The sequence below is a fragment of the Cervus canadensis genome, chromosome 8 (assembly GCF_019320065.1).
Source record: "Cervus canadensis isolate Bull #8, Minnesota chromosome 8, ASM1932006v1, whole genome shotgun sequence".
Lineage (NCBI taxonomy): Eukaryota > Metazoa > Chordata > Mammalia > Artiodactyla > Cervidae > Cervus > Cervus canadensis.
The window spans coordinates 50,561,658-50,589,194 of NC_057393.1; the positions used below are offsets into that span (position 1 = coordinate 50,561,658).

At 36.4% G+C, this 27,537-nt stretch overlaps 1 protein-coding gene across 7 annotated transcripts in view; it reads right to left on the reverse strand.

The window, feature by feature from the left end:
- The window catches only part of CCSER2 (coiled-coil serine rich protein 2), a 179,400-nt gene that overhangs the window by 35,231 nt on the left and 116,632 nt on the right, over positions 1 to 27,537 (reverse strand). For all 7 annotated transcript variants that reach the window (XM_043476206.1, XM_043476207.1, XM_043476208.1 and 4 more), the window contains 2 exons: positions 19,579 to 19,662; positions 13,556 to 13,642 (listed from right to left, as the gene is read on the reverse strand). In XM_043476206.1, the coding sequence (XP_043332141.1) occupies positions 13,556 to 13,642; positions 19,579 to 19,662 (171 nt within the window). The remainder of the gene's footprint in view (positions 1 to 13,555; positions 13,643 to 19,578; positions 19,663 to 27,537) is intronic.

The window sequence follows — 27,537 nt, forward strand, 5'->3', positions numbered from 1 at the left end:
ATATTTTCCATTCCAAAACATGGGACAGTCATTGAAATGAAATTCAATATATAAGAGGTCAACTTAGATCTCTTGGAATTCAATAAGACTTAACTTTTAACATATATGGGAGGTATGAAAGCAGAAAAAAGATAAAACATTTATCTTAATGCAAGCACATTACTTATTTTATCTTGACTATTGCAATTCCAGAAACAATTTCCTTTCTGCAGCCTATGTGTTAACATACATAGGACAGTAACTGGCAAATATTTGAATTTTCCATAATTCGGAAAATATAGCTTTTAGGGACATTTCAATAGACAGACAACAGCTAATCATATCATTCCCTCTCCATCTGCGTTCTTTATTGCTGACAGATTCTTTCAGAGGCTCACCTTCTGTGTGGTCCTGTATTTCAGGAAGTATGTATCCTCTCTTGACTCAATGATAGATTTTGATTAGTCTGAACCAATCCAATTAATCCTACTCCTCAATGCTTAAGGGACAAAGAACCCAAATCTAGCCAATAAAACATGAGGCACTTCTGGGTTATTTCTAAGAAAGTGATCTTAATTTTTAAAATGGATATGCTTAAGAAAAACAGGTGCTTTTCCTATCTTTGGGGACCACGCGTGAGTATGTGACACAGAGTTACCACAAACATCTTGTGACCATGAAAGGACACGCAAGAATCCAAGAGGATTTCAGAAAATTCATGCGAGAACTTTACCATTACCCATATGACCACTTAAGAAACCATGAAAACAGATGGGCCAATACACTTTCTTGTTATTTAAATTTATAAACATTCTTATTTTCAAGTCACTTTAGTCAGACTTTTACTTAAAACTTAAAACATCACTAGACAGGCACTGATTCACTAGATGGGTAATTTGGAGCAAATCATCAAGTAAAAGTTATTATTTATCATGTACCCATGGGCCAATTATAGCATTAAGGAGTTTACATACATAGTTCATTTCATTTATAATACAACACTATACAGTCGGTATTATTTTACTATCCCCACACACAGAAGAGGCTTAAAAGAAATTAACTTCCCTAAGAGAGTATGGTTACTAAGTTTCAGAGCCAGAATTTGAACCTAGGTCTATGCAGCTTCAGTCTGGTCATGGCTTCTCAAACACTCAAATACACAGCTAGCCTACTTAAGCTGAATTCCACTTTCTATGTCTCCACAAAGAAAATTCTACACCAGTACTTTCACAGGATTACTCTGAGGACTCAAAGAACAAATATATCTAAATCAATTATTATTTAACTACAGTATACTGAGGTGAAAATATATACAGACATTCTGAGCATTTGGAATAAGGTTTAAATAGTCAAGCCTCTATACTTTTTGGCTTAATTTTTGGAGCACTGCAATCTGATTTTATATCTGCATATTTCTCATAAAATAAGAATTTAACACATTATATTGTCAACATAATTTTTTAAGTTTACATATAAACAGAGGTTAGAGCTGAGTGTCTATTTCTGAAAAAAGATTAAAAGTATAGCAAGCTAGAAATGGAAAAGGACTTTGAAATCACCTAGAAAAACCTCCACATTTTTTATAAAGAAAGCACTAGAGTGATAGAAACTGCCAATGTCATTCAGCTAATTAATACGGACAACAAGGAAAGTTCTCTAATTCCTATTCCATGACTCCTCTGATGACATTTTGCTGTTTTTAAGAAAACTAATTAAGGGATATAAAGAAAGAAAAAGACTATAAATAGAAGTGCAATTTTGGTAATCTGAAAAATACAGTTGCGTATCTCTGCTTTCAATAGTTTATATCCTTTTAAATTCTTGATTTAAACAAGAGACTTTCTAGACCATAACTAAAGATAGGTGATGGGCTCTTCTGAAATAAATAATTTCTAAACTTAATATATCAAATACAGACAATTTCACATATCAATAAAGAGTAATGTTTTTGCTTGTGTTTTTCTTTCTTTCTTTAAGATTCTCTTTCCATAGTGACGTCGCTCAGTCATGTCCGACTCTTTGCGACCCCATGGACTGTAGCCTACCACGCTCCTCCATCCATGGGATTTTCCAGGCAAGAGTATTGGAGTGGGTTGCCATTTCCTTCTCCAGAGGATCTTCCCAACCCAGGGATTGAACCCAGGTCTCCCGCATTGTAGGCAGACGCTTTACCATCTGAGCTACCAGGGAAGTCCATGTAGGATTCTCTTAGATATTTCTAAAACCTTTCTAAATGTTATTTGTAAGGTGAGATATTCTTCAGGATAACTGACCCAGTCTCTTTAATAAGAGAGTACAATGGAAAAAAAAGAATGATTCTAAAGTAAAAGAGACTTAAGAGATATAACTTGATGTACTATATAAACGTATGAGATATTTTCAGAACTGGAGAAATCAGAATATGGACTGAATGTTAGAAAATATTTAAAAGTTACTGTTAACTGGTTAAAGGTAATATTATAAATGAGAAAAGTATTTTTTTAAAGGGCATACTGAAGTTAAAAGAATTATTAAAACTTCTCAGCATAAAAAGCTGTATCTTTCATTATTTATTAATCATGTATCAATATAAAGTGACTTTTTCATAATTACTTCAGTCTTAGATTTATTTTTTTAATTTTAATATTGAAACTCCCAACCTTTTATATTCAATATTACTATGCCATTTTACTTTACCTAAATTTCCTTTATATAAAGAAATTAACGGATTTTGCTTTAAATCCTTAACAAAGCTCTCTACATGAGATAATGCCATTTCCATTTATTATTATATTAATATTTATTACATTTGGTCGAATTTCTGTCACCTTAGTTTTGCTATTTTTAGATATCCTTAGTATTCCTCTATGTCCTCTTTTACTTTTATCTTTTGCAAGATACATTATTCTAATATACTAATAGTTACGTTAGAGCAGTTCACAAACATTTTATCTAAGTATATAAAAATAATAATTTTAGATACTTATTTGTAGATAAATAATTCAGTACTTCTTCAGTATACCCTTTATCTCTTTCCTGAAACCTATTTTATCTAAATATCTACAGAAATAGCAATTTACATTTTTAAAAATGTTTATTTAAAAATGTTTTAATTTATAAATTAAACTTAACATTCAAATGATATACAATGACATATGATTAAATAATGAGCCTCAAGTTTTCTCCTGTTAGTAATTGGGAAGATTATCCCATCGAGTCTCTCTAAAGATGGGTTTCCATTTCACCATTCATTCATTTTAATCTTTACTTCCTTATTCCTGAGTTATTTTAAAATTTCTCTCTCAAATTTGGGATGCATCATTAAATAATAATACAAAGATAAATGTGTAGCATATTTTTCAATACATTAAAGGTCAGAGAATGTACCTTTGTATATAAATATAAATGTGTTTAGCTACAGAATATGAGGGTCATAATCTCTTTTTCTAAAGTCACTAGATACAATTTTTGTGCTCTATAATACATTTCTGTAAAATCTGAAGCTTAATTTCCTAAAGCTACCTTTTCTTTTCCCTGAAAATTGGCTACACTGGTTGGGCTTGTCTTTAGTTTTTTGTTTTTTTTTTAATTGAAGGATAATTGCCTTGCAGAATTTTATTGTTTTCTGTCAAACCTCAACAATGAATCAGCCATAGGTATACATATATCCTCTCCCTTTTGAAACTTCCTCCCATTTCCCGCCACATCCCACCCCTCTAGATTGATACAAATAAGAGCACCCATTTGAGTTTCCTGAGCCATACAGCACATTCCTGTTGGCTATCTTTACATATGGTAATGTAAGTTTCCATGTTACTCTTCCATACATCTCACCCCCTCCTACCCTCTCCCCATGTCCATATCTATTCTCTGTTTGTTTCTCCATTGCTGATCTGTGAATAAATTCTTCAGTACCATTCTTCTAGATTCCGTATATACACATTAGAATATGATATTTATATCTTTCTTTCTGACTCATTTCACTCTGTATAATAGGTTGTAGCTTCATCCACCTCATCAAAACTGACTCAAATGCATTCCTTTTTATGGCTAAGTAATATTCCATTGTGTATATGTACCACCACTTCTTTATCTATTCATCTGTTGGACATCTATGTTGCTTCCATGTTCTAGCTATTGTAAATAGTGCTGCAATCAACAATGGAATACATGTGCCTTTGTCAATTTTGGTTTCCTCACGGTATATGCCTAGGAGTTAGACTGCTTGGTCATATGGTGGTTTTATCCCTACTTTTTTTAAGGAATCTCCATATGGTCTTCCAAAGTGGCTGTATCAATTTACATTCCCACCAACAGTGCTAGAGCTTCCCTTTTCTCCACACCCTCTCCAGCACTTAGTGTTTCTAGATTTTTTGATAATGGCCATTCTGATTGCTGTGAGGTGATACATCATTGTAGTTTTGATTTGCATTTCTCTAATAATGAGTGATGTTGAGCATCTTTTCATGTGTTTGTTAGGCATCTGTATGTCTTCTTTGGAGAAATGTCTGTTTAGGTCTTTTTCCCACTTTTTGACTGGGCTGTTTGTTTTTCTGGTATTGAGTTGTATGAGCTGCTTGCACATTTTGGAAATAAATCCTTTGTCAGTTGTTTCATTTGCTATTATTTTCTCCCATTCAGAGGGCTGTCCTTTCACCTCTGCTATAGTTTCCTTTGCTGTGCAAAAGCTTTTAAGTTTAATCAGGTCCCACTTGTTTACTTTTGTTTTTATTTCTGTTAATGTAGGAGGTTCTTGCTTTGATTAATGTCATTACTGTTGTGCCTATGCTTTCCTCTAAGAGTTTTATAGCTTCTGGTTTTACATTTAGGTCCTTAATCCATTTTGAATTTATCTTTGTGTACAGTGTTAGGAAGTGTTCTAATTTCATGCTTTTACATGTAGCTGTCCAGTTTTCCCAGCACCATTTATTGAAGAGGCTGTCTTTGCCCCATTGTATATTCTTGCCTATTTTGTCAAAAATAACACACCCATAGGTACATGGGTTTATTTCTGGGCTTTCTATCTTGTTCCACTGGTCTATATTTCTGTTTTTGTGCCAGTACCATACTGTCTTGATGACTGTGGCTTTGTAGTATAATCTGAAGTCAGGAAGGTTGATTCACCCAGCTCCATTCTTCTTTCTCAAGACTACTTTGGCTATTCAGGGTCTTTTGAATTTCCATATGAATTGTGAAATTTTTTGTTCTAGTTCTCTGAAAAATACCACTGGTAATTTGATAGAGATCACACTGAATCTGTAGACTGCATTTGGTAGTATAGTCAGTTTCACAATATTGATTCTTCCTACCCAGGAACACGGCATATCCCTCCATCTGTTTATGTCATCTTTGATTTCTTTCATTAGTGTCTTATAATTTTCTGTGCACAGTTCTTTTGTCTCCTTAGGTAAGTTTATTCCTAGATATTTAATTCTTTTTGTTGCAATGGTGAATGGGATTGATTCCTTAATTTCTCTGATTTTTCATTGTTAGCATATAGACATGCAAGTGATTTCTGTGTACTGATTTTGTATCCTGCAACTCTGCTAAATTCACTGATTAGTGCCAGTAATTTTCTGACACTATCTTTAGGGTTTTCTTTATACAATATCACATCATCTGCAAACAGTGAAAGCTTTACTTCTTCTTCTCTGATCTGGATTCCTTTCTTTTTCCTCTCTGATTGCTGTAGGTAGGACTTCCAGAATTATGTTGAATAATAGTAGTGAAAGTGGACACCCTTGTCTTGTTCTTGATCTTAGGGGGAATGCTTTCAGTTTTTCATCATTGAGAATAATGTCTGCTGTAGGCTTGGCATATGTGGCCTTTACTATGTTAAGTTCCTTCTATGCCCATTTTTTGAAAAGTTTTATTCATAAATGGGTACTGAATTTTGTCAAAGGCTTTTTCTGCATCTATTGAGATTATCATGTGGTTTTATCTTTCAAATTGATAATATGGTGTATTGCACTGATTTGATTTGCATATATTAAAGAATCATTGCATTCCTGGAATAAACCCAACTTATTCATGATGTATGAGCTTTTGATGTGTTGCTGTAATCTGTTTGCTAAAATTTTTTGAGGATTTTTGCATCTATGTTCATCAGTGATATTGGCCTGCAGTTTTCTTTTTTTGTGTTGTCTTTGTCTGGTTTTGTCTTTGTCTTTGTCTGGTGATGGTGGCCTCGTAGAATGAGTTTGCAATTTTTTGAAAGAGTTTTAGAAGGATAGGTATTAGCTCTTCTCTAAAAGTTTGATAGAATTCTCCTTTGAAGCCATCTGGTCCTTGGCTTTTGTTTTCTGGGAGATTTTTTAAATCACAGCTCCAATTTCAGTGCTTGTAATTGGGTTGTTCATAATTTCTATTTCTTACTGGTTCAGTCTTGGAAGATTGAACTTTTCTAAGAATCTGTCCATTTCTTCCAAGTTATCCATTTTATTGCCATATAGTTGTTAATAATAGTCTCATAATCCTCTGCATTTCTGCATTGTCTGTTGTAACCTCTCCTTCTTCGTTTCTAATTTTGCTGCATTGATTCTTCTTTTTTTCTTGATGAGTCTGGCTAAAGGCTTGTCAATTTTATCTTCTAAAAGAACCAGCTTTTAGTTTTATTAATCTTTATTATTGTTTCTTTCATTTCTTTTACATTTATTTCTTTCCTTCCACTAATTTTGTGGGGTTTTTTGTTCTTCTTTTTCTGGTTGTTTTAGGTGTAAAGTTAAATTGTTTATTTGATGTTTTTCTTGTTTCTTGAGGTAGGATTGTATTGCTATAAACTTCCCTCTTAGAACTGCTTTGGCTGCATACCATAGGCTTTGAGTTGTCATGTTTTCATTGGCATTTGTTTCTAGAAATTTTTTCATTTCCCATTTGATTTCCTCAGTAATCTGTTGGTTATTTAGAAACATGTTGTTTAATTTCCATGTGTTTGTGTTTCTTGCAGTTTTTTTTCTTGTAATTGATATCTAGACTCATGCTGTCGGAGAAGATGCTTGATACAATTTCAATCTTCTTAAATTTACTGAGGTTTGATTTGTGACCCAAGATGTGGTCTATCCTGGAAAATGTTCCATGTACACTTGAGAAGAAGGTGTGTTCTTCTACATTTGGATGGAATGTCCTGAAGATACATCAGTGAGATCCATCTCATCTAATGTGTCACTGAAGATTTGTGTTTCCTTATTAATTTTGATGATCTGTCCATTTGTGTGTCTGGGGTGTTAAAGTCTCCTACTATTATTATGTTATTGTCAATTTCACCTTTTATGTCTGTTAGTGTTTGTCTTATGTATGGAGGTGCTCCTATGATGGGTGCACAGATATTTAGAATTGTTCTGTCTTCCTCTTAAGATTAGTCCCATGATCATTATGTAGTGTCCTTCCTTATCTCTTGTAATACTCTTTATTTTAAGGTCTATTATGTCTGATATGTGGACTGCTACTCGTTTTCTTTTGCTTCCCATTGGCATGGAATATATTTTTCCATCCTCTCACTTTCAGTCTATTATGTTCTTGTCAGCATATATATGGGTCTTGTTTTTGTGTCCAATCAGCCAGTCTGTGTCTTTTGGTTGGAGCATTTACTCCATTTACATTTAAAGTAATTATCAATATATATGTTCCTATTGCCATTTTCTTAATTGTTTGGGGTTGATTTTGTAGATCATTTTTCTTCTTTTGTATTTCTTGACTATATACATCCCTTTAACATTTGTTGTAAAGCTGGTTTGGTGGTACTGAATTCTGTTAACTTTTCCTTGTCTGAAAAGCTTTATATTTCTCCATCAATTTTGAATGAGGTTCTTGCCAGGTACAGTAATCTTTGCTACAGATTTTTCCCTTTCAGTACTTTAAATATATCCTGCCATTCCCTTCTGACCTGCAGAGTTTCTGCTGAAAGATCAGCTGTTAAGTATATGGGGTTTCCCTGGTATGTTACTTCTTACTTCACCCGTGTGGCTTTTAATATTCTTTGTGTTTATTCCTTGTTAGCTTGATTAGTATGTGTCTTGACTTGTTTCTCCTTCAGTTTATCCTGTGTGGGACTCTGTGCCTCTTGGACTTGGATGACTATTTCCTTTTCCATGTTGGGAAAATTTTCAACTATAATCTCTTCAAAAATTTTCTCATACCCTTTCTTTTCCTCTTCTTCTTCTGGGATCCCTATAATTCAAATGTTGGTACATTTGATACTGTCCCAGAGGTCTCTGAGACTATCCTCAGTTCTTTTCATTCTCTTTATGTTATTTTGCTATTCAGAAGTTATTTCCACCATTTTATCTTCCAGCTCACTGAGTCGTTCTTCTGCTTCAGATATTCTATTGATTCCTTCTAGAGTACTTTTAATTTCAGTAATTGTGTTGTTGTCTCTGTATGTTTATTCTTTAATTCTTCTAGGTCTTTGTTAATTGACTATTGCATTTTCTCCATTTTGCTTTCAAGGTTTTTGATCATCTTTACTATCATTATTCTGAATTCTTTTTCAGGTGGTTTGCCTACTTCCTCTTCATTTATTTGGACTTCTCTGTTTCTAGTTTACTTCATTTGTGTAGTCTTTCTTTGCCTTTTCATTATTTTGCTTTTAATTTATTGTGTTTGAGGACTCTTTTTCCAAGGCTTCAAGGTTGAATTCTTTCTTCCTTTTGGATTCTGCCCTCCTAAGTTTGGTCCAGTGGTTTGTGTAAGCTTCATATAGGGTGAGATCGGTGCTGAGTTTCTGTTTGCTTTTCCTCTGATGGGCAAGGTTGAGTGAGGTGGTAATCCTATCTGCTGATGATTGGGTTTGTATTTTTGTTTTGTTTGTTGTTTAGATGAGGCATCCTGTACAAGGTGCTACTGGTGGTTGGGTGATGTTGGGTCTTCTATTCAAGTGGTTTCCTTTGTGTGAGTTCTCACTACTTGATACTCCCTATGGTTAGTTCTCCAGAGAAGGTAATGGCACCCTACTCCAGTACTCTTGCGGAAAATCCCATGGACGGAGGAGCCTGGTAGGCTGCAATCCATGGGGTCGCTAAGAGTCAGACACAACTGAGCGACTTTACTTTCACTTTTCACTTTCTTGCACTGGAGAAGAAAATGGCAACCCATTCCAGTATTCTTGCCTGGAGAATCCCAGGGACGGGGGAGCCTGGTGAGCTGCTGTCTATGGGGTCGCACAGAGTCAGACATGACTGACGTGACTTAGCAGCAGGGTTAGTTCTGTGGTAAGTCTAGGGTCTTGGAGTCAGTACTCCCACTCCAAAGGCTCAGGGCTTGATCTCTGGTCAGGAACGAAGATTCCAAAGTGGTCTGTTATGGTATTAAGTGAGATTAGAACAAGTATCCTAAACTGAAAAACCAAAGATGAACTCCAGACAAATGGCAGTTACAAAATCAGACAAATAATAATTAAAATAATGGGATATACACATATACATATACACCCATGAGCAAAGTCAAAACAGTCCAACAAAAAATAAAGTACAGTAAAATGACCCGGCAAACAAAGGAAATCAAAAATTATATTAACCAGTTAAGAACAAAACTAAAGCACAAACTGGAAAACAAAATTAAAGCAAGGTGCCAAGTGGGGAATAAAGCAATGAAAACAAAACTAACAAATATATTGAGAGGAAAGAAAAGAAAGAATAGATATGCAAACTTAAATAGGAGTAGATGAAGAAGATTTATATACATTAAAGATTAATTGCAAGGGGAAAAGAACAGTAGGAAAGGCAAATAAAGGAATAAATGTAGAAAAAATATAGTAGGTTTAAAAAAATTAAAATTATTTTTAAAAAAAAGAAAAACAGAGAAGAAGGAAAAAAGGAAAACTCCACAGAACTTCAAAAGCCCAACACAGAGGCAGAGGTTTATAACAACAATAAAATGTATGACTGAATAATACTTATACAACCATAAGAAAAATTGAAACAGTCCAACAAAAATAAAGTAGAACAGATTGACCTGGCAAACAAAGGAAACCAAAAATTATATTAACCAGCTAAGAACAAAACTACCTAAAGCACAAACTGAAAAACAAAACTAAAGCAAGGTGCCAATTGGGGAATAAAGCAATGAAAATAAAACTAACAAATATGTTGAGAGGAAAGGAAAGAAAGAATAGATATGCAAAGTTAAATACAGGTAGATGAAGATTTATATATGTTTTAAAGATTGACTGCAAGGGGAAAAGAACAATAGGAAAAGCAAACAAAGGAATAAATGTAAAAAAATAATAGGTTTAAAAAATTAAAATTAAAAAAAGAGAAAAGAAAAAAAAAAGGAAAATGCCACAGAACTGCAAAAGCCCACCAACAAAAAAGCAGAGGTTTATAACAACAATAAAAATATGACTGAGAAGAAAAAAAAAGCTCAAAAGCTTAAATGGATTTCATAGTGCCAATAAAATCAACAACTACAATGGAGGGGGAAAGAGAGGAACAAAAAAGAAAAAAACAATCCAAAAGAATCTACAGGACAAGTCAAAACATAAGAATAATGAACCTTTTTCTTGAGTCACTGCTGTCAACATCCTTCCCCTCGCTGGGAGTCACAGTCCGCCTCACCTCCCCAGGATGCCCTCCAGCACTGGGCTGATCTCTGGACCTGCTGTGGGGGCAGCTCAGATTCCAATCTGGTCCTACTCCTGTGTGTTATTGCTTCCAAAGTCCACAGCTGTCAGAACTACTCCGTTTTCTTTTGTGGGAGCTCTCAATGATCTTTTATATATTCCATAGGCAGAGAGTCTGCCTAGTTGATCGTATGAATTTAATCTGCAGCTTGTATAGCTGGTGGAAACGTTTTGGATCTTCTTCCTTAGCCACACTGCCCCTGGGTTTCAATTGTTTTATTTCCACCTCCACATGTGGGTTGTCCACTGCAGTTTGCTCCTAAGGCTGCCCTGGAGGACTTGGGTTTGCCCCTGCGAGGGCCAGGTGTGGAGGTGGTCCAGCTGCTTGCGTCGCAGAGGTTCTGGCAGCACCAAGTATTCAGGGGAGTTGGCAGCTAGGGCAGCAGGAAATACAGTGCTCTAGAAGGGTATGGCAACCAATATTGGCCAATATGCTCCAGTATTCTTGCCTGGAGAAACCCTTTCCCTGACAAAGAAGCCTGGAAGGCCAAGATCTACAGGGTTGCAAAGAGTCAGACACTACCAAAATGACCCTGCATGCATAGATGCAAGACTGTTTTTGCCTGTGGCAGTTCTGCCCCAGTGAGAGTTGAGCATGAAGGTGGCGCAGCTGCTTGGCTTGTGGGGACTCTGGTGGTACCATATGTGCAGGGACACAGACTGCCTCCACCGCAGCAGTTATGGCCCTATCAGAGTCTTTTTTCAAGCCTCTTGTAGCTGGCAATCAGAAGGCCTCTGTGGCCAGTCTTTCTCCGTAGCTCCACCCATTCAGGCACTCCGAGGGCTCCCTTGCCTGAGGTCCTTCTCTGTTGTTCCATGGGTCAGGGACAAAGAGGGGTCCCCCTGGCTGGGGTCCTAGTCTGTAGACTGGCGTATCAGGTACTTAAAGGAGCACCCTGGGTGGGGTCTTGCTCTGTAGTTCAGTGCATCAGGCGTTTGATGGGCCAGCCTCTCTACTGTTCAGCTGCCAATGCTGGCTTGTAGGGAGAGAGAGGCTACGGTGATGGCTCCATACCCTATGCGTGACTCAGCACAAGCGCCTTGCTTCCATGGCTGCTTGGATTTCCTCCACAGGTATTTCCCACCACAATCTCCTCCCTCACATCCCCTCGATTCAGCTCTCCGGAGTCATCAGCAGCCCTCGCCCTGGGATTGCTTCACAATCCCTAAACTCCAGCTCCCAGCCACCACGCCTTCCAGGGGACCTGAGTCCCTGTCCGGGGTATGTACAGCTCTGGCAAGGACTATCTGATTCTCATTCCATTGAGGCTGCCAGAGATCAGCTGTTTCACTCACAACCTTCAATGTTTCTCCTCCAACTCAGACAACTGCCCCGATGTGGGGATCAGATCTGTTTTAGTTCCCCTACCTGCTGAGGGCAGGTCCAGTCCTAACACTTCTGCATTTTCCCCTAGTTCCTTTGTCCTACCAAGTTTTGTGTGGTTCTATATGTTCTTTTCCTCTTGTCAGCTACTCCTGTTCACTCTCAGTTGGTATTCTGCATGCACTTCTGTGTCTGAATGTGTATTCCTGATGTATCCGTGGAGAGAGATGTACTCCACGTCCACCTACTGCTCCACCATCTTCTTCTCTGTCTTTAGTTTTGAAATACAAAAACTAGTCTTACTCTTGTCCTTTTAAATTTTATACTTGGTAGGCCCTCAATTTGCAGTATTGGGTTATTCTTTTTTTTCAGGTTCATTACTTTCCTCTGATACCCTTAATCATAACATCTGATCCATCTATGAAAGTGAAAGTGAAAAGTGAAAGTGAAGTCGCTCAGTCGTGTCAGACTCTTTGTGACCCCATGGACTATAGCATGCCAGGCTCCTCCGTCCATGGGATTTTCCAGGCAAGAATACTGGAGTGGGTTGCCATTTCCTTCTCCAGGGGATCTTCCCCACCCAGGGATAGAAACCAGGTCTTTCGCATTGTAGGCAGACGTTTTACTGTCTGAGCCACAAGGGAAGTCAAGGCACTGTCAAAAGATGGAGGATTGGGTGGTTCCCCAATGGTTGGGATGATCCTCCCCCTCATCAGCATATGAATTCACCCCATAGTGAAACCTAGCCAGGGCTCATTCCATGGCCTGAGCCCTAGCATACGGCAATGGCCTACATCCTGAAGAGTGTAGCTTCTCTCTGAATCCTAACAAATCCACCTCTGACTTATTGCTTTGTCTCTCACTGAATTTTTGCAATGAGACATCAGAGCCTGAGCTTTATTAGGTCTTGAGGCCAGGCATCCTGGGTTTTGGCCGGGCTTGTGTACAGGGAGAAAGCTGCATCTATCCTTACTATTTATTCATAAGCTGGATCTCTGATTTGACCCCAGTGGCTCAAAGTTCAGTATGTTTGATTTTTTATATTCTGAGTGAAATTACTATTTCATATTGCCGAATTACTTTGCTTTGCCAATGTAAGTTTTTAACTTCCAAGAAAGCTTTGGCCTACTGTGGTTGTTATGCCATTATGTTCTTGTTATCCTGGCCTTTTATTGTTACAAACTAAATTATAATTAAATTCAACACACAGCACATACAGTTTTCATATGCAACTAATATCTGACATTGTAACAATTATAAAATTATAAAGAATCATATGGCTCTGAGAAATCACAGAACATCATCCATGGGGAAACATCTCTTTAGAATAACCTTCTTCTAACAAGATAGCCATTCAGATTTCTAAGACTGAATACCCAGTTTCATTCCTCAGTAACGTGAAGGCAACTTGGTGAATTTCAAATCTCCAAAACAGACACAACTGAAAATGGATTGAGTTTTTCACTTTGAAAAATTATTTAGACTGAAAGTTAAATCACATACTTTTATAGAGTGCATATAATGTAAAATCAATACAATAGTACAATTTTAAAGCCAAAAAATAAAGTCCAATTTCAATTCTTGCTAGTTTTACAGAAAATATATATATTGCCCAGTTTGAAAAGGTGTCACTTTACATACCACACTATAATACTTACAAGCTGATGTTCTAATAGTTGGATTTTTTCATCTTTTTTCTTTAGTTCCTCTTTAAGTTGTTTTATTTCATTTAGTAAATCTTCATTCTGAAATATTTTAAAAGATTCAATGTGAAGTATTTAATTGTATTTTAAAACACTAATGAAAAACGTTAAATTAATGATGCAGACTAAGCAATGAACTGTTTGTTTATTTAACATGAAGATTCTTCTTAAATATCCCAGCTATCTATCCATTACAAAAAACCCAGTTTGGTCTTCTAGGAACTCACAGTTTAATGGAGTCTGACACATAAACAATGAACAATAAGGGCAGCAACAGCTAACATTCACTGAGTACTAATCAGGTGCCAAGAGCTAAGTACTTTTGGGTATCTAAGTAATTGATTCCAACTGCAACTCTGAGGTAGCTACTATTATCCCCATTTCAAAGATAAGAGGAACTAAACCACGTAAGTAAAATAAATTATACACAAAATAATAACTTCAGCTAGATTTCAAGGAATATATGAGCTGCCTGTCAGAGGAAACGAAGGACACAAGTAGAGGAAACTGCATCATTAAAGGCACAGTGTCATTTTCATGGTTGGTGCAGAAATCAGTAGAAAGGTAAATGTGCCTGAAAGGGTATCGAGGAAGATTCTTTTTCTTTGAGCTACTTTCATAAGAACTGCCTGAATCAAAGAATAAATATCCTGTCAACTTAGTTTATAGGAAATTTCTATTAAGGCCAATCCCTTTCCCAAAATTTAAAAAAAAGAGAAAGAAAGAAAGAAATTCCTGAAAGTATTAACAGGTATTAACAAACCTCGTCTAGTCAAGGCTATGGTTTTACCAGTAGTCATGTATGGATGTGAGAGTTGGACTATAAAGAAAGCTGAGCGCCAAAGAATTGATGCTTTTGAACTGTGGTGTTGGAGAGGACTCTTGAGAGTCCCTTGGACTGCAAGGAGATCCAACCAGTCCATCCTAAAAGAGATCAGTCCTGGGTGTTCATTGGAAGGATTGATGTTGAAGCTGAAACTCCAATACTTTGGCCACCTGATGTGAAGAGCTGACTTATTTGAAAAGACCCTGATGCCAGGGAAAGATTGAGGGCAGGAGGAGAAGGGGACAACAGAGGATGAGATGGCTGGATGGCATCACCAACTCAATGGACATGAGTTTGGGTGAACTCCGGGAGTTGGTGATGGACAGGAAGGCCTGGCATGCTGCAGTTCATGGGGTCGCAAAGAGTCGGACACGACAGAGCAAATGAACTGAACTGAACACAAATCTATTGTCAAGGTAAGCAGGAATTCAGTTATATTGTCACATGTAAGGTATCATTATCTTATAGTTAGACCATTTTGTTTACTGCTATTTAATTATCCAGAAATATATACTGATGAAATAGTACTGCCAAGGGAAATTAAAGTTAACTGTTGAACAACACAGGTGTTCGGGGTGTCCACCCTATGCAAAGTAAAAAGATTTGGGTATAACTTTTAGTCAGTGCTCCACATCCTCCATAACCAGAGGGTTCACATCCTTGTATTCAACCAACTGCAGATCCATGTAGCACTAGAGTATTTTTTTAACAATCCAAATATAAGTGGACCCATGCAGTTCAAAACTTGTTCAAGGGTCATCTGTAGAATATACACATAAATGATACATCTTTCCAAAGAGAATAATAAATAAGCAAATATAATGTGTTGGTAATGAGCAAAATATAGCATCTTCTTCAGATAGGTTGGGAACAAAAAATATTGCAAACTCATTAATAAGAGATCAAAAACAAACATTTTATGAAGGCTCTGATGTATCAAATAAGCATCAGAATGGGGAAGAAACAACAGAGAAGAAAATATTTTTTTAATTTTGCAGTTGTTATGCACACAGCAATGGCAAAGAACTATTTATTATGTATGAAAAAATGACTTTCAGTTGAATTTTAAAAATGTTCAGGGACTTAAAAAAAATCATAAATCAAGACCAAAAAAAGATAGATTGCAAATCATGAGTTAAATTAGTCGGAGTACTCAATGTGATTAATAAGACTGCAGAAAAAAGGTACATTATCAGACATAAAGATTTATATTTTTGTTCAAACATACACCTGTATATAAAACAGTTACAAAAATTACTTGCACTCCAGTTTCAGTTGTGCAACTCTTATGCCAAAGAAATGATCCCAAGTACAAGAAAACCTATAACAAGATATCTTCTAGTTCACAAACTTAGAACTGCCTTATAAGAGGACAACTGAAATACAATGTACCAACTTGATGGAATACTATACAGCCATCATTCAGTCACTGCTAGGTTCTACTGATATTAGAGAAAAAGAACTCAAAAGTGAAATCAAAATGTGAGTATGGTAAAACATTTAGAGCCAACGTGCTTATAGCATTATTTATATCATAAGCACTGCTCTAAAGATTTTACACATAAAGATAGGAAAAGGAAAACATACCAGGAAATGGTTAACCCCAGTGGGGTTTTAAAGGGTAAGTAAGAAGTTCTAACAACACAGTGTGGCAAACTTTTGACTTTAGGTTTAGGGATTCTGTAAGAAAATAGAGATGGGGACAAGCATAACATATTTGGAGAATTATAAGCAGTAATACTGTCACACGAAGGCTGTGGTGAACAGTAGGGAGCAATGTGGTTAGTAAACTAGGCAAGGGACAGGTCACAGAGGGCCTGAACATCAAGCATGCTTCAGCCAGGGAGTAACAGATAGATCTGCATTGGAGATGGCTTTGACAGCTGTTTGGAAGATATATTTGACAAGGATAACAAACCTAGGCTAAGAAACTGGTTATCAAGATGTTGCAGTACTCCAGGTGAGAGCAGGAGCCTGACCCAAGAGAGTGATAATAGGGAGGAGAAGAAAGAGGAAAAGAGATTTTGGCAGTTCACTGCATGTGAGAGAAGAGCACAGAAGAACAGTCAAGAGTGACATCTCCATTTCTAGCTTGGATGACATAGTAAACAGAAAGAAACAGAATGAAGGAAGAGAAATATGTCCAAAGAAAAATGTTTTTCAGTTTTAAAAATATTGTTAGAAGTACACACATCTGTGAGAGATGTGTTTGAAGTGTCCCACTATGAGTGGGACACTGGAAATGTCCAGTGGATAACCAGATTACCAAGTATGAGAGACAGTGATTGTATTGATACATATAAAAATCACTGTCTCTCATATTTGGTAATCTCGTTGTCCACTGGACATTTCCAATGCGTCCCACTCACAATGGGAAACCCGTGTTGGGGCTTCCCTGGTGGATCAGATGGTAAAGAGTCTGCCTGCAATGAAGACCTGGGTTCAATCCCTGGGTTGGGAAGATGCCCTGGAGAAGGGAATGGGTACCCACTGCAGTATTCTTGCCTGGAGAATTCCATGGACAGAGGAGCCTGGCAGGCTACAGTCCATGGGGTTGCAAAGAGCTGGACATGACTGAGCGACTAACAACACAACATGTTACATATGAAATCATGAGAGTAGAAAGTTCAATGAACACTGGACTAAAGATACAAACCTACATTCTAAAAAAGAAAAGAATCCAAGAAAGGTGGGCAAGCAGGTGGTATGGAGGAGGAGAGGGGATATTAAGGGTAAGGGAATTAAGAAAGAACTGACACAAAAACCAAGGGATAAAGCTTTTATGACAAAGGCCGTGCCAAACGTGTATTTTTCCAGGTTTCCAGGTCAAGGAAAGGTTTGTCTGATTTACTGAATTTAGGATAGGTAACATACAGAAATTTATAAAGTGAGGATGAAGAGGAAGTAAAGAAAGCATACTAATGAGACATGAGAGAGGAGGCAGACACAGTTTGGTCTTTCACTGCAGAAGGAGATAAGAGCTGAGAACAAGAAAGGGAAGTCTTCCACAGCACAGTGGTCACTTTTCCCTGTAACTGAAATAAAGTAAATCAGAGTGACACAGACACAGATAGTTGGGAGGCAGAAAGGCAAAGATGAACACAAGGCAAATGCAGCAGCTGAGAAGAGGGGCTGAGAAAGGGATTGAGACAAGTAGTCAATGTCTGAAACAGCTCATCAGGACATGGGATAGGGAGCTGTCCTGGGATAAAGGAGAGACTGGTGACATGGCAGGTCTAGTGGAGATTTTAGGCCCTAAAGTTGTAATGGTATAAGTCACAATATTTGTTTCACTTGAAATTGAACTGCAAAACCATCTTAAATGAGAAGATTTGAGGATTTGCTGATGAAAGTGAAGGACTGTCTAGTACACTAGAAAGAGTAAGTATGAGCTATTGCATGCATGTGTGCTCAGTTGTGTCTGACTGTTTGTGACCCAGTGGCCAGGCTCCTCTGTCTTTGGAATTTTCCAAGCAAGAATACTGTAATGGATTGCCATTTCCTACACATAGGAGATCTTCCTGATCCAGGGATTGAAGCCCATCTCTTATATGTCCTACACTGGAAGGCAGATTCTTGACTATTGGCACCACCTAGGAAGCCCAATGAGAAACTGCATCTAACCTCAAAAAGAAGGAAGAAAGACTAGGAAACATCTGCCTGAAAGGAAAGGCACTGAGGCCAAGAAATAAATCCATGGTATGTCTATCTTATAGTATTAAACATACAGACAAACTTTAAAGGAAGATGGGAAAAAAAAGACACTAGTTCTGCAAAAAAGGTTGGAATTAAATTTTTCCTTTAAAAAGAATTTATTTATATATAAAAAACTTCTCACAAAAAAATTTAGAAAAAAGTCAATTTTTACTTTTAAAGCAGCAATCACAAAACAAACAAACAAAAACAACTGAGACACAACCAGAAATCATCTAAATCAATGGCTCTCAAGGGAGTACACAAGTAAGTTTTTCAAAAAGAGATGTCCTCCTGCAAACCTATTATTATACTCACAACAGGATGGAAACCTGGAGATGGGAAGAAATTTATATAAGAACAGGTAGGTAACACACTGAAAAGCCAAGATCAGATAACCAGATGTGACTATTATCTGATATTTTTTGATTTTGTGTTTTATACATAACTTTGTTCCCCAAAAGTCACTCCATATTCTATGAGAAAACTGTGCTTCCCTGACGCTTAATATCAAGCCTGGTCATTTGACCTGTTTTGGAAGCAACATTATGTTACATGCAACCAATGTATTCTGCCAACACTATTTTCCCTCAGGTACAAAAAGCATGTCCCTCATCCAGAATCCCAAAAAGAAGAAAAAACATGAAGTCTCACTAATCTACAACCAAAATGCAACATAATGAGAAATAATAAGAAATAAACTTTTGTTAAAAACAAACAAAAAAAAAGAAAGAAACTTTTGTTATTGTAAGCCACCAATATCTTGAGGCTGTTACTACAGAGACAAGTAGAACACACTGACTACAATACTTTGAAAACTAAATGTGAAAGGAAACAATAATTTTACCTGCAACTAGGAAAGACAAGAATACTTGTTATGTCCTTAAGAAATAAATATGTGATTCAGGAAGATACAAAAAGAACTTCCTTCAACTAAAACAAGACTAAAGATGAGAACTATAAAAAAATATACCTTCAAGTAGAAAATGCATCTGCATTCTATATATCTTTAAACATAAAAAAAAACATGTCATTTTCAGCTAATAGTTCTTCAATATTGTGATTTTATATACACACACACACACACACACACACACATATATATGAGAAGTACCTATTAACAGTTTTAGTTTTTATTGGTAGTCATATTTTAAATTGTTATTCATAATTCTGGGGAAAAAAGATTTAATTAGTTAATTAATTTTTAAAAAAGAATCCTATACCAATATTAATACAGGGACAGATGACTATCCAACTGATAAAACAAACTCAAAGTACCACAGGGATATAAATTTAATTTAAAAAGTGAGTAAAAATGAAAAGCAAATCTGACCAAAACCAAAGATAACAAAATTGCAGGTTTAAATATATTTATTATTAGAAGTTTTATTACTGCCTTATAATTTTAGTAATAAAAAGACTTTTTTTAAAATTCAGCATGACTACCTAGTCATCGTACCTTGCATATTTGATCACCATCTTCTGGTTCCGGACTAGACGGCAATGAGAGTTGAACATCATGCAATGAACCACTTCCATCATGCTGTCAGAAAGAAAAGGAAAACGCAAGAGTAATACAATTAACTGCAGACATTCTGCTCAACCTGAACTCACCCCAGACCAAATGCTAGAATGGTAATAAATTAAGATTTTAGAAATCTCCTTTTTACCTCCATGCACTGATAGAAACAAACACAGAAGAGGAAACAGAGTTCAAGAAAGAATATTTTGTGGAACATTCACTATGTAAGTTGATGGTGAGAAAGCCACTGAAAGTTTTAGAATGGGAAAAGAAATATGGCACAATTCCTTAAAAATGTTAAGATTACTTCACCTAGGAAAAATGTAAAATAAAAGTCAAATCAAACCTGATCTGAATCAGATCTGGTGCTTTGAGTACAAAGGAGTCAGAAACAATAATATTAAATGACTCAAAAAGATCTGACCACAGAAAACATTTGATTAAAAACAAGACACATGAGTATACATACTGCATGACTTTATCAAGTTTGAGAAGAGGTAAAATTAATTTATGGTGCTAAAAATCACAACAGTGGCTGACCTAGGAGAAAGCGGTTATTTACAGTAAAGTGCATTATAACCCATAAAGATGCTGGAAATGTTTTATGTCCTCTCTGTATGGCAGTTACACGGGTACATACAAGTGAAAAGTACAAGCTTTACACTTAAGACTGGTACACCTCAAGCACTTCACCGGATATACGCTATACCTGAATTTTAAAAATTGAAAAAATTAAAGTTTTTGTCCTTAAACCCAATTTTTAAAAAAACAACAGAGTATCATTAAGTCCTACCCCTTACTGAAATAGTTTAGGAATAATCAGATAAAACATGGCATGTCCAATGATTCACAGACAACCTTAAAAAAGATGAACTAGAAAAGAATATGCCTGGGATGATGGTGAGGGACCTAGACTCTGATCAATGCAGTACAACTGCAGCTCAATATCTTATTTGTTCAGATGGTACCTGGCTGCCCTGTGATACCCACTGAATCAACAGCCTTCAAGGAGCACTACCACAGCACCTATCCGTCCTGAAGGAAATCTCCCAGACATGGCAATCTCCTACACTGGAACAGAAGTGCTAAAAGGCACAAGTATACAGATCATCTTCTTCTTTATTTATGGTACTGTATATACCTACTGAATCAGAAACTCTAGTGATGGGGCCTAGGAATGAGTATTTAGAAAAACACAACAAGTGAGAGTGACTGACAGTGAAGTATTAGCATTTGTCAAATTTTCAGCAGAGATAAATTACATTTTTATTGGTAATGCCATAGACATTAGGGATTCGACCTGAGAAAGAATGCATCATCCTAATGAGTAACAAGTGTTTACAGAACACATTAAAAATGTTTTTTAAAAAAATAAGGAATATACAAGACTCATTTTAGTAAACTTTATCTCTGCCTTGAACTATAAAGACAGAGCCATTCCTAAAAACCAGACGTCTACAGACAAAAACAAAGAAGAAAGAAACAAATTAGATCATTCTTTAACACCACACACAAAAGTAAGCTCAAAGTGGATTACAGACCTAAATGTGAGACCAGATATTACTAAACTCCTGGAGAAAAACACAGGCAGAACACTCTGACATAAATCGCAGCAATATCCTTTTCCAGCCAACTCCCAGAATAATGGAAATAAAGACAAAAATAAACAAATGGGACCTAATTAAACTCTAAAGCTTTGGCACAGCAAAGAAAACAAAAAACAAAACGAAAAGACAACCCACAGATTAGGAGAAAATATTTGCAAATGATGTGACCAACAAGGGATTAGTCTCCAAAACTTACAAACAGCTCAGGAGACTTAACAATACCAAAACAAACAACTCAACTGACAAATGGGCAGAAGAACGAAACAGAAATTTCTCCAAAGACATACAGATGACCAAGAGGCACATGAAAAGATGTTCAACATAGCTAATTATTAGAGAACTGCAAGTCAGAACTACAATGATATATCACCTCACACCAGCCAGAATGACTATCCTCAAAAAATACACTAATAATAAATGTTGGAGAGGATGTGGAGAAAAGGAAACCCTCCTACACTGTTGGTGGGATTGTAAATTGGTACAGCCACTAAAGAGAATAGTATAGAGGCTCCTTAAAAAACTAAAAGCAGATCTACCATATGACCCTGCAATCCCACTCCTGGGCGTATATCTGGAGAAAAACATGATCTGAAAAGATACATGCACCCCAATGTTCACTGTAGCACTGTTTACAATAGCGAAGACATGTAATCAACCTAAATGTCCTTTGACAGAGAAATGGATAAAGAAGATGTGGTACACATATATAGCGGAGTATTAGCCATTAAAAAGAATGAAATAACGCTATTTGCAGCAATATGGATGGACCTAAAGACTGTCATAATGAGTGATGTAAGTCAGACAGAGAAGGAAAAATGTCATTCGACAATGACTTGTATGTGGGATCTAAAAAAAAAAAAATTATACAAAGGAACTTACCTAAAAAAAGAAAAAGAGATTCTTAGAGAATGAACTATGGTTGCCTGTACACACTGCTATATTTAAAACAGATAACCAACTATATACTTCAGATAACCTACTGCATAGCACATGGAACTCTGGTTATGTGGCAGCCTGGATGGGAGAGGAATCTGGGGGAGAATGGATACATGTATATGGATGGCTGAGTCCCTCCACTGTTCATCTGAAACTAACGCAACAATATTAATCAGCTATACCCCAATACAAAATCTTTTAAAAGTTTAAAAAAAAAAAATAACAAGGCTAGTCCTATATATAAGTATATATTTGATAAAAGAGGAACTATAAAACTTGACTTATTTTCCAACCTCTACAATACCTTCCTGCCTACTGCAAAGCAGGAACCCCAAGGAAAAGGAGACAACACAAGCTCACACTGCTTTGCCTTGGACATGGATTTAGTTGTGGGTGTGCACTAGAACAGGAACTTTCACCGTAGAGGAAAAAAGGCAAGCCCATAGAAATAGAAAATACCAGGATGTCATGAAGAAAGTAACTCTAGAAAATTATATATAAATATCTAGGTTCACCACTCCTGAGCATAACACTTGCTTGGATCTGATCCTAAGAAGCATTTCAAAGAGTTTGAGAAATAAACCAAGACCACAATGCCTAAGTCCCAAGCTGGCCACTGGAAGGTATACACTCAAAACAGACCTGGAAGGCACGACAAAGGCTTTGGAAACAACTGACATTACAACCACAACCCAAAGGTGGCTAATCAGAACTTGCCATGTGATCCCAACTAAGTAATCTATCTGCTTAAAAAAAAAAAAAAAAAAAATCAACATTTTCCATAAACAATATTTTTGTTTTAAATGGAAAACAATATTTTCATTTAAACAATATTAAGAGAAAAAAAAAAATAAGAAAAAAAAAACAAACCAATATTAAGAGTCTCATAATACAACATTCAAGCATCTAAGATATAATCCAATACTCAATGTACAAAGAAAGAAAACCTCAAGAAGCACAGAAAAAGCCAATTAACATCAATGACAAAATTAAAAAGTTAAAATTAAATGACAAAAAAAAATTAAAACTAACTACAAGAGATTTTAATAGAGCCATTATAAAAATTCTCCAAAAGTAAGGGTGAACTCTTAAAGGGAACAGAAAGTCTCAGCAAAGACAACACACAAAGCAGAAAATGACAATGTTAGAACTGCAAAGATTCAATAACCAAAAAATTTTAATGCACTAGATGCATTAGATACTAGATTCACTAAATACTATGGTACTTAGACAGACTAAATACAGTATCAGCATTTGAGTTACAGATTGAACATAAAGACAGATCAACAGAAATCCAATCTGAACAATAAAGAGAAAACAAGTTGGGGGAGGGGTAAAAAACAGAGCTTGGTGCAGGAGCTACAGGACAATAACAAGAGATCTAATATTTATATCACTGAAGTCATAGAAGATAGGGCTCGGGGCAAAAATTTTTGAAGAAATAATGGATAAATACACTGCATATCTGGTGAAAGACATGAACCTACATATTTGAATAGTTCAATTTAAAAGAATAGAAAATAGAATGTGCTCTCTGAACATAATAGAATGTTAAATAGAGAATCAAAACCAGAAAAAAAATCTTCAAACACAAGAAACTTCTTTGATCCATGGGTCAAAAGAAGTACCAAGGTAAATAAGAAAATATTTTGAAGTGAAGTGAAGTCACTCAGTCGTGTCCGACTCTTTGCAACCCCATGGACTGTAGCCTAACAGGCTCCTCTGTCCATGGGATTTTCCAGGCAAGAGTACTGGAGTGGGTTGCCATCTGAGTTGAAAGGAAAATGAAACCACATATTAAAATCTGTGGAACACAATTAAAGCAGTGCTTAGAAGGAAAAATTACTGTACCAGATACTTATATTAAAGCAAAGTTGTCAAATCCATAACTGGAGCAAAATAAAGCCAGCACAAACAGAAAGATGAAAATAAGAGTATGGAAATTAATGAAACTGAAAATCAAGAAACAGAAATCAGTGAAGCCAATTTAAAACATGCAGGGAAAAAAAAGAAATCAATGAAGCCAAGCAGGTTTTTTGACAACTGCAAACCATCACCAAAACAGGCAAAAGGCATTTATAAAGTGACTACTTTTAACAAGAGCAACAACAAAAATAATGATAATGTGAAAACCTATTGTTTTAACTGACTTCATTAACTCAAATTTTAAATACTTGCCCAAAAAGTACATTCAATTTTTTCAATATCTATTTGTCTCATTATTTACATAACTGATAAAAAACATATATATAAAGAACTATCAATAATCAAAAATAAAACAAAAATTTTGTTAGCAAAAAAAATAGACACTTCAAAAAAAAAAAAATAGACACTTCATAAAGAAGATACACAATTGGAAAATAAGCATAAGAAAAGATGCTAAATGTCATTAGTCATTAGGCAAATGCAAATTAAAACCAGAGTGAGATACCAATGCATACCTATGGGAAGGGCTTTTGAAAAATATTGACAATATCAGTGTGGACCAGGATGCAGAATACTTGGAACTCTCCTTAATCATGGTAGGAATACAAAATCAAATAACCACTTTGGAAAACAGCTTGGTGATTTCCCAAGAAGTTAGATATATACTTATCACCCAGCATTCCCGTGCCCAGGTGAGAAATTAAAACATCCTCACATGAAAATCTGTGCACGAATGTTTATAGTGGCTTTATTCATAACTGCCAAAAACTGGAAAAAGACACAAATATCCTTCAACTGCTAAACAGATAAACAGGCTATGACATATGTATACAGTATACTACTACTAAGAAGGGCAATGCCAAAGATTCTGCAAACTACCATACAACTCACAGGTTTACTTCACACACTAGCAGATAATGTTCAAAGTTCTTCATGCTGGACTTCAACAGTATATAAACCTAGAACTTCCAAATGTACAAGCTGGATTTAGAAAAGGCAGAGGAACCAGACATCAAATTGCCAACATCTGCTGGATAACAGAAAAAGCAAGAGAATTCCAGAAAAAAATCTACTTCTGCTTTATTGACTACACTCGAGCCTTTGACTGTGTGGATCACAATAAACCACGGAAAATTCTTAAAGATATGGGACTAGCAGACGACCTTACTTGTTTGCTGAGAAATCTGTATGCAGGTCAAGAAGCAATAGTTAGAACCAGACATGGAACGATGGACTGGTTCAAAATGGGAAAGGAGTACATCAAGGCTGTATATTGATGCCCTGCTTATTTAACTTATATGCAGAGTATATCATGTGAAACACTGGGCTGGATGAATCACAAGCTGGAATCAAGACTGCTGGGAGAAATATCAATAACCTCAGATATGCAGATGACACCACCCTTATGGCACAAAGTGAAGAGGAACTAAAGAGCCTCTTGATGAAGGTTGAAAGAGGAGAGTGAAAAAGCTGGCTTAAAATTCAACATTCCAAAAACTAAGATCATGGCATCTGGTCCCATCACTTCATGACAAACAGATGGGGAAGAAAATGGAAACAGTGATAGACGTTATTTTCTTGAGCTCTATCATCAGCATGTTACTGGATGCAGTGACTGTAGCCATGAAATTAGAAGATGCTTGCTCCTTGGAAGAAAAGCTATGACAAGCTGAGACAGTGTATTAAGAGGCAGAGGCATCACTTTATCAACAAAGGCCCATATAGTCAAAGCTATGATTTCTCCAGTGGTCATGTAAGGATGTGAGAGTTGGACCATAAAGAAGATTGACTGCCAAAGAATTGATGCTTTCCAACTGTATTATTCAAAAGAGAAGACTCTTGAGGGTCCCTTAGACTGCAAGGAGATCTAACCAGTCAATCTTAAAGAAAATCAACCCTCAATATTCACTGAATGGTGTTGAAGCTAAAGCTCCAATACTTTGGCCACTTGATACAAACAGCTGAGTCAGTGAATAAGACCCTGATGCTGGGAAAGATTAGAGGCATGAAGAGTAGGGGGCGACAGAAGCTGGAGATAGTGGATAGGGAAGCTTGGCAAGCTGCAACCCACTGGGTCAGAAAGAGGCGGACATGACTGAGTGACTGAACAACAAATACAACATCAATTTTGCCTCTTATCTAAAAGGGCTAAAATATATTTACTATATGGCCAAAGGAAAAGTTTTCAAAAGTTTCAGAAGTTTTGCTTTAGGACACAAAGGAAATATCAACACATTCCAAAGAATTTATATCCCATAGACATTATTCTTTACTTAAAGTTTTAAGATTTGTTGTTATTTAGTTGCTAAGTCGTGTCTGACTCTCTGCAACCCCATAGACTGTAGCCCGCCAAGCTCCTCTGTCCGTGTGATTTCCCAGGCAAGAATACTAGAGTGGGTTACCATTTCCTTCTCCAAAGGATATACCCAGCCCAGGGATCGATCCCATTAGCTCCTGCACTGCAGGGGTTTTTTTTCTTACTGCTGAGCCGCCAGATTAGAAATTAATTAAAAAAGAAGTCTTGTATACCAAACCTGCATTTTTGAAAATTAAAAAAATTATTCTAAATAAAATAAATCTATAGCATGGCCCAAGACAACTGGGATTCATCAATGTTTAAGTTACTGGCATATCGCTAAGAGTTAGACACAACTGGACGACTGAACAACCACATGTTTCAAAGGCATGTCTCAGAGCCTTCCAATTTTTAACAGGCTAATAGTATAGATTCAAGAGATCAAAGAAAGAAAAGGCTATTATTTCCATCAAGGCACCTAAGTTTAAACATCATGAATATAATCTCCAATTCTATCTATAATAAAACCACATACCCTCCAAATAACTTTGACACTAAATAATAGTAGTACTCTCTATAAAACCTTGACTTAGATGAAAAGTATTCAGGCCAAAATTAGGAAACATTTTGAGAGAAGTCCTTTTAAGCTTTGGGGGTGGTAGGGGAGAATCATAAAACGTACAGAAAACATTCCCTTTTTAAGAATCACTGAATAACAACCATGCTTCACACTACACACACTAGCACCGTGCTCAGTCACTTCAGTCATGGCTGACTCTGTGACCCCATGGACTATAGCCCACCAGGCTCCCCTGTCGATAGGATTTCAGGCACAAATACTGGAGTGGGTTGCCATTTCCTCCTCCAGGGGATCCTCCTGACCCAGGATCAGGTCAGGATCTTCCTGACCCGTGTCTCTTATGTCTCCTGAATTGGCAGGCAGGTTCTTTACCACTAGCACCACCTCAGGAGCTAATGTTTATTGACCAGTGTTGGGCACTGTTCTAAGCATTTTATATAAACATATTTAATAAATGCATAGATGCAAAAACATAAAAACTATAACACACCGCTGCACAAAAGTAAACAATTCATAGCTAACTGATTATCCAAGTATTCTAGCTGCTTTAT